Source organism: Carassius carassius, chromosome 7 (genome assembly GCF_963082965.1).
Source record: "Carassius carassius chromosome 7, fCarCar2.1, whole genome shotgun sequence".
NCBI lineage: Eukaryota > Metazoa > Chordata > Actinopteri > Cypriniformes > Cyprinidae > Carassius > Carassius carassius.
The window spans coordinates 34455710-34464634 of NC_081761.1; the positions used below are offsets into that span (position 1 = coordinate 34455710).

Below are 8925 nucleotides of genomic sequence, written 5' to 3' on the forward strand. Positions count from 1 at the left end.
TCAATAAAAAATGCTTTAATGTAACAATACATTGAATATAAAACAATATACAAAACCTATTTTAGATTAAACTATTTCTCACCTTAAAATTCTGTACACTTACAAGACGTTCACAGTTCAACGATCATTGACAAAACCCTTTTGTTACCTTTGTAAAAAATATATCATTCTTACAGCATTAATAAAGTGACACTTTCAGACTGAGGTGATATAAATATTAATAACAAAAATAAAAAGACTAGCATAATTTAAAATGATATTAGATAAATGAGCTTATTGTACATGCTTTCAGGGAAACGAAGTATGATTTTAGTCACATGTTATAGTAGATTTATCTCGGCAAAGACTTTGCTGTTTCTGAATGAACGCTTCCATCTTCTCGTAGAAATTACTGGAGGGGGCAAGTTCTTCTAGTTCACAAGGATATCGCTCTGAACACTTCTGTGGAAGCAGTCCAAACACAGACTCATTACCAGCTTTTACAAACATAACCATCAGTTGTTACCATCAGACATAACAGGGATGCTCATCATTCAGAACTGAAAAATCTGCTTTTTCCCATTCATAAATATGAAAATGTGATTTAATGATTTCAAAATTCTCAGCCAAAAAAAAAGTCATTAATAGTTCAAAGACTTAATAGTTTTTCATAATTATGCACATTTCATATTTTCCACCCTTCTTATATCTAGAATTATTTATCAAATTATTAGACATTTTTCTTTACTATGTTCAGTTTTTTTTAAACAATAATCAGCCAATAAATTGAAATTAGAATTTGGCCACACAGCAACACAAAATGTTCAGTGCGCACCATATTGTTGGCATATTTTTTTATATTCAAATATATAAACAATTTGAGATTTATCAATATTATATAGCTATGATATTTCACACACGTCTTCTCTGCGGCGTCTCCTACTAGGAACAGTAATTGCAGCCATTTCAAGTGTAAAATAGTTTAAGACATGCTTTTTTGGGGCGTTTCATAATGGCGCCAATACCAGTAATTTGACGAGTACAAACGTTAATAAAACGCATTGAGTGATTCATTTGAATACTCTCCTCCCATTACTTCTGATGTCTGAAAGGGAAACTCCTAGAAATGCATTATTCAATAAGGTCAGGTGCAAAAATAACTGTCCAGCCCAATTCTTCACGGCACGTCTTGCCTTTAGTAAACCCTGATGCTATTTTAACGCCAAAAGATGGTTTGCGCTGACACAAGCTGTGAAAGTAAAACTGGCCCATAATGAATTTCTTATTTGATCCTGTTCAGCCATGTCAGTTCTGAATGATGCACAATCTTGACACACACACATTGCTTTGACTTACTTTATTGTTATATACTTCTAAAGATTTCTCTATCATGGCCCTTTTGTCATTTGTTGGGTCTTCGTCATTCAAGAGAACGTTCATCTCCATCAGAAAACAGTCAAAGAACTTAAATGTGCATTTCTGCAGATAAACACAGAGGTCAGTTAGCACTGGATTTTAATGCTTATTATCATGCTAGTAATCCATAATGTGTTTACAATACTTTTTATTTGGTCAGATGATTCTCTCGAGTTTTTTTTTTTTTTTTTAAGTGAACTTACCTCGATACCATCAGTGTTTGGTGTATACAAACTCGCATTAGAATCCTGGAGAAAAAAGAAAAATAAATCACAAATTAGTATTCTGATTAACTATGTAGGTCAAGCGGATTTTGTGACAGCTGGGAAAAGATTGCAGATAATACAGCAATGATGACACTCCTTGAGTTACACAGTGCATCAAAATCTTGTTATACTTGTTATAATGTTATACTTACTTGGAATAAATTCCTGGTTTTGTTAAGTGCGTCCTGGAGGTCTCGTAGTGCCTGTGGTGCATGTCCTTCAGCCACGGGCAATAGAGCACTTAGACAGCTGAACACACACACACACAATACACAAAACCAACCGTAATATGGAATGAGTTAATGTAGAATGATTTAGTAATCCTACACAATCCAATAATAATTTGCTCCATCTACCCAAAACCCATGACCAGGGTGGAAAGAGTACAGAAATATTCTACTCAAGTAAAAGTACCATTACATTCATCACATTTCACTTAAGTACAAGTAAAAGTACCAGTCTAAAAAATCTACTCAAGTAAAAGTGAAAAGTATCTCATTTCAAATATACTTAAAATGACTTAGTTATATTATAACAGTGAGAGGGGGTGAAACTGGGTTAGGCCAAGAGCGATGATTAAACAAATCTGATCCAGTTGATCTAATCATTCAGGTTTATTTGCAAACTACATGGTATGTGTGCTGGAGCACGGTTGGAAATAACTCTGAGAAACTGAGTATGACACCCCTGGGATAGGTTGTTTTTAAAGCAATCAGTTATTTAGAATACAAAAAAACTCAATCAGTATCAACAAAATTACATTTTTCAATGCAGAGGAAACACAGAAGCTTCATCGGAAGTGTGATTTCTGTGTATTTAACCACTGTTTAATGCAGGACATGAATGCATTTAACCTGCAGTTACAAGTGCAGAAATAATGTTTTGATATATAAGACATAAAATGTTAAATACTCATTTAAAATAAAAAAATGATAATAATAATAAAATCAGAAGATAGGCTTCTTTAAATGTGAAATTAAAACAGCTGTAGGTGTCAAAGTCACTGTTAATAAGTGAGTCATTGCGATTGAACCGATTCATTTAAACTGGTGATTCATTCAGGAACGAGGCAGAACTGTGCTGTGGTGGCTCTGTTTGGAATTATTTTCGTTGTCAAAATGGAGCAAAAACAAGCAATATGGTGTCTCTTGGACGCAAGTCTCTTAATTAACTTCTTGTTTATTGAACTGTTGTAAAATAATAATAATAATCTGTATGTAATCATGCTGATTTTTAATTGAAAAAACGGCACTCTTCATGTGATATTGATTTACAATATGAAATTATATAATAATATACATTTTCTGCCCCTATATCTTCAAATTTGGGATCATTGTAAATGCATTTTAACAGACTGAATCACGCAGGGAAAGATCGTACTCTAAATGCGCGTGCCCTAGTCTAATCTACTAGACTTCACGCCACTGTAGGAGTTTTGTTAATTACGATTTTATCACAGAGAGTGCAAAAAAAATCTAAATATTGAGAAAATTGCCTTTAAAGTTGTCCAAATGAAGTTCTTTGCCATGCATATTACTAATCAAAAATGAAATTTACAAATTATTTTAATGGAAAATGATCTTTACTTAATATCCTAATGATTTTTGGCAAAAAAGAAAAATCTATAATTTTGACCCATACAATGTATTGTTGACTATTGCTACAAATATACTCGTGCTACTTGCATCCGGTTTTGTGCTCCAGGTTCACATATGTTTTTACTTTGCCAAATAAAAGCATTTAATTCATAAAAAAAAATAAAAATAGAGCACAAATTCTGGCCACATTAGTCTATTTGTAGTAAGATTTAAATATTTTTATTGATACTTTTTGGTAATGAATTAATTTGAACTATTCTTCTCACACTTTTTTTGTCCAGTGGTTTTTGTCCACTAAGCTCAATGCATAATGCACTACAGCATCACCTCATGAAGTACCTTCTCCACGCGCAATTTGGCCAAAAGAAGCTATCTTATAATAAAGCATAGCCTGTTGGAACAGCCTTCACACTTGGATTTGGAACAGAGCCAATGCAACTCCAGGATGTTTGCAGTACAACAATAGATAAATCAAGATATCAATAAATCAAATAGAGCAAGTGTTACATATACTGTATACAAAACTGTTTTCCTGTGAACCTAGTTATTTTTACATCCATCTTGTGACCGAAGATCTCAAATGTCATTGTGGTATCAGATTTAGGTGTATCTGATCACGTTTAAGGTCACGATTCGCCACCCTTTTTGTTGCAAGCAAAATGAAAAGGCTAAACAACTTAGTTCTGAACAGATAATAGTGTTGTGTGCTCTAGGCAGAGCGAGAAAGAGATTGATCTTGCAGTGGGTTCATATTACCGTGTACAGCTGACATGCACACTAATGCACACTTTAGTGGGGCAGCAGCAGATAAACAGCCATTTAAATCGGACTTTAGAAATCTCAAATGTGTCAATTCATCTAGTGCATAAGACTAATTGTTTTTTATGGACTGTAACTGCATTGGGGGGGGGGGGGGGGCTAGATGTCACATGGTGACGCTGTCACAAGGGCTGTATCTCAACAATTATAAACTTAAGAACTATATAGAGTCAAAAGTCCAATTAGAAAGATGTAAGAGTGCTAAAGTAAATAAAGTCGACTGTATAATGAAGGTAGATCTTAACTGATAGCTTGAGTAGTGTTCTTCTCATGACACATCAGCATAGCTGGGGCAAGTTGTCACGTGTTATATATTGTCATATATAAATGACTCGTGGCCATAACAACAGTTTGCTGGTTTTGCCTCCTATTTTTGCAGTTGCAAGCATTTTTTTATGTTTCATGCAGCCTACAATAGACTTATTTATTATCTAATTTAAACCCCCCAGTTTGTCAAAATAGCCTGCTATTATTGGGGAACATTGTCACATACATACATGCATACATAAATACATAAATACATACATACATACATACATACACATATACATATATATATATATATATATATATATATATATATATATATATATATATATATATACAATAATAAGCTGTAAAAATTATCTGTTACAAAATATTATTGACAAAGACATTTAAAGTATGTTTTAAAATGAAATACTGTTTCAGTTTTTGTAATTTCAGAGTGAAAACAGATTCAAAGTAAATGTTTTTTTGTTTTGTTTTTTACTAAATGTTCAATTGTTTTTCATTACATTTTTGTGTGGTTTAGACTTTAATGTATGTGTCTGATACACAAACTGGCATTCAAATAAACCCGGAGAAATATTCAATATTCAAAAAAGCATACAGTTTCTACAGATACTATACAGTTTCTCTTCAACTGACATTGTAAAACTTGAAATAAAGCTGTAGATAGAAAATAAGATTATTGGAGTAAGTTTTACAAGAAAATACTATTTCAGTCTTTCTAGTTCACAATTTCATGTTTAATTCAATGTTACGTGCTGTTTCTTTATAATAATTTGTCAAATTTACTATCAATTTCTGAATTAAACTTTTTTTTAAAAGTTTAATTGTCAACTAATTTTTTCCCTGATGGATTTTATCAGGGGTTACAGGGACAGTTCACCTTCAGTTGGTCCCCATTGACTTGCATTTTTCACCCATACTATAAAAGTCAATGGGGACCAGCAACTGAAGGTGAATTATCCCTTTAATTCATTACAATTGGGCCATCTTAATAGTAGAAAGTGGCCAAAGTTAGCTAATTCACCCTAAAACCGGTTTTGGCAACCCAGTGACTGTGGTTGTGCCAGATTTACACAGCAATCAGCAAAGAAAATAAGCAGTCTAATTTCTTAGATATACCTCAGAATTAAGATAGAATTCCAAACCTCTGAGTTCAAAGGGCATTCCATGTGATTCTCAAAGCACCAAGGGTTACAAGCACATCTTCCAGTTCTCTGTAAAAGATCACACACTCCTTTAATACTTACAAAAATGCTGCAAAAATCCCACAGATACAGAAGTGATCCTTTTATTTGTTAGAAAGAATATGCAGTTACAGGAAGCAAAGTGCGCAATCAGTGGAAACGAAAACAAAAGTTTAGCTGCAGTGCTTCATTGTGCTGAGCATGCACAATGAAGGGGCCAAGCACAGTAGGGGAAAAAATTTTAAGACATGTGTAGATGATTTAATCTTAAAAAAGATATAATCTGATTTAATTCCTAATGACTTGTGAGCAACAGGTGGTGCTGTGACCTAATTGATGTGGTGTATTCAGTGTGGCGCCTTGCAGAGCCTCAGAATAATTTTGGCCAAATCCATAGGCTAAATTTTCTGAATATGCTCCGATTCGATTTTCGTGAGAATTGGACCAGCCCTCTAGGAGGAGTTTGGAAAAAAAAATAGTTGAAAAGATGATTGATCCAATGAATATAAAGAGACCAGTCTCATGGCAATAGGCCAAATTCATCAAAAGATGGTGGTATTTTTTATGTTAACATTTTTGGCACTGTCCCAAGACTTTTTGAGTATTTTCAGCGCATGGTGTCCATGTGACTTACCAAGTTATGTAATGATACACCAATGCGTACATAAACTAAAATAAAAATTAGAGATAACTTAAAAATTAACAGAAAAATGGCTGACATAGGACAATTGTTTGACTCGGAATGTCACACCAAATCTCAAGAGACCAGTCCTGGGATTTATTTGTATTTTTTTTTTGCCAAATGTTCGGAAGATATAATTTTTCATATCTCCTGACCACTAGGTGGCACTGTGTCAAACCTGTGCAGGTAGTCTCAGGTCGTGCTTGTTATAACACACACCAAGTTTGGTCTGAATATGCTAAAGCGTTGCAGAGATACGTCCATTGTAGCATGCTTTTCGTCAAATTCGTTCACATGTTTCGCAAGAAAGGCATGATGAGTCATCTCAAATTCCACAACTTTTTGTTGACATGATCAGAAGATGACTTAGTTTGATTTCTGGTAACATGAGGAGGAGTTTGTGTCTTGTCTTGAGCCAAGGAATCATGAAAAGTTTTGTTGGATTTTGTTTCTAACCCACGTTTCAAAAGTTATTAGTATATAACATAAGTGCAACTTTGGGCTGCTATAGACTCAAGAGCCATTGAGCTACGGTTCACATATCAACTATTCTCTTTTAGTATTTTTATTACTTTTTAGTTACTTAAATTCAAATGATTTCGGTTATCGGTTTTCCTAGTTCTTGTCATAGACACCAATGACTACAATACATAATTTAAAAGCTAGCAAAAGGAAAATGTATTAGAAAAAGGTTCAGTTCAACTAATCTGACACGTCATTACATAGGCATGAATGAAAAGGCAACTTGAATTGTTACTGGAAGCTTAAATCCTGTGATAAATACTAGTTTTGAACACTTAAGTACTACTACCAATTAAATAACACAGGATTTAACCAAACTGGAATAGACGTAATAATTAAACATAGATACTGGTTAAATATACCTATATACTTTTAATACTGCTTAACGCTTTAATGCACAATGTGCTCACTACTAGTCTACCGCCAATATTTGTAAAGCAGATTCCTATACAGGAAAAACCCAGGCCTATATATTTAAATTAAATTAAATGGCCAAAATATCAGGTAAGATGTGAGAAGATGACCTTCTGACCAATGATGAACAAAGCAGAATCCCAGGAAAAAGAGATTGATATGAAAGTTATTATATGACATAGTTGCCTATATTTTAATCGAAGATGTGAAATTAACAACACTATGAAAGAAAATGCAGTGTTTTACTCAATTAACCTATTATGTCTGTAATGTATGTATATTAAATAATAACCCCATTAATTACAATAAGTATTGCATTTAAACATTATTGCACTAGTAAAAACATGCCACCTTTTGTGCCAATAATGAAGGCCATCTTTGCCCAACGATCCAATTTTATCTTTTTTTTTTTTTGCTTTAAAATAAAAATTCTAACTTTTACTTCACAAGTCTTAAAAAAAAAAAAAAAAAAAAAAAAAAAGAAAGAAAGAAAGAGAGCACATGTGTGTCCACTAATGAAAAACAACAACAACATAACTTCCATGTTCATCGTCATAGATTCCACTAGACTATTTTCCAGAGAATATTTTTCCAAAACGGTTTCAACTAACTCCATTTCACAAATGTATATCTAACGAAATTAAATATAGCATACGCATTCATCGAAAGTGATGAGATGAAATTTTGTGCCATTTATGGACATCATAAAATTAGAGTTGGGGGGTGGGGATTTAACTTCGTATTACCCTACGTTCAGATTGAACGATTTTTAACAACCATGCTTTTCGACATACATTTACAACATGGTTCAGGTATATTAATTGCAGATCAATATTTTGACGTAACTCTTAATGCGTCGTGCATGCGCGCTACTATCAGCCCGTGCTGATCAGCACCATACAAGTTTATTAACCCTTGTTCACTGACATGACAACAGAGCACATAAAGTCCAGTGAGTGAGAATGTGTTTCCTACCATTGATTTTAGCTTGGTTGGCTTATTCCACAATCCTACGATGAAGGCGAGGAAGTGGGTCATTAAAATCATCGAAAGCGAGATTGTTGGTAGGCCAACCACGACAGCTGCGTAAAGTTCACATGTTCTCGTAATGCAAAATTCCTTTAAGTATATCATTGAGGTATATGGGATCGATCCTATTGATTGCTCCAGCTGGATATTAATCCATGAGTGCACAATGCAGGCTTCCTCCTCTCGTCCTTCGTGCGCGCACTGGTGACTCTGCTAGTGAAAACCACACACACCGCCCATGGAGCCCTTTCACTTTGACATGCGTCTCCGGCAAGCGCAGCGCAAGGGCTCTTCCTTCTGTGTGTGTAACTCGGCAACATGTTTGTTTGGGGTGTTAACACAGTCTATCTCGGGTCCACGAAGAAGCCAGTTCATGAAAGCAGGCGCAGAAGTTAAAATTCCACCGACATAAGACATTGAGATAAGGTTATTTAAGGACTTCTGATTAAAGTCGTCTGGACAAATTGTTAAATATGCACAAGTCATTTGTAGGAGAAAGAAATGAACTAGAAATATGATTAAAATGACGTGCACCGACATGAGATGAAGACTCGTGTCATCAGTCTTGGAACTGAAGTTGGAAACCCGGTTTATTTCGCGCAGAGCGGGTCGCCCCCTCAAGGCCACGGCCATGTTGATGTCACGTGACCAGCTTGCGTCGCGATGTTTACCATTTACTACAATAAAATTCAACATCAATTTTATTTTATTTTAGTCGATGCTGAAGCTGCTTTACAAAATCT

The 8925-nt window shown here is 34.4% G+C and overlaps 1 protein-coding gene across 1 annotated transcript; it reads right to left on the reverse strand.

Moving 5' to 3' along the window:
• Positions 1-8524, reverse strand: LOC132144021 (uncharacterized). Its single transcript, XM_059554726.1, has 6 exons — positions 8129-8524; positions 5471-5565; positions 1814-1910; positions 1599-1643; positions 1336-1458; positions 1-441 (listed from the first exon to the last, which is right to left on the reverse strand). Exons 1-6 carry the CDS (start codon positions 8285-8287, stop codon positions 310-312), a joined length of 651 nt encoding a protein of 216 aa, XP_059410709.1. The 5' UTR covers positions 8288-8524; the 3' UTR covers positions 1-309.
• Positions 8525-8925: the final 401 nt, after the last annotated feature.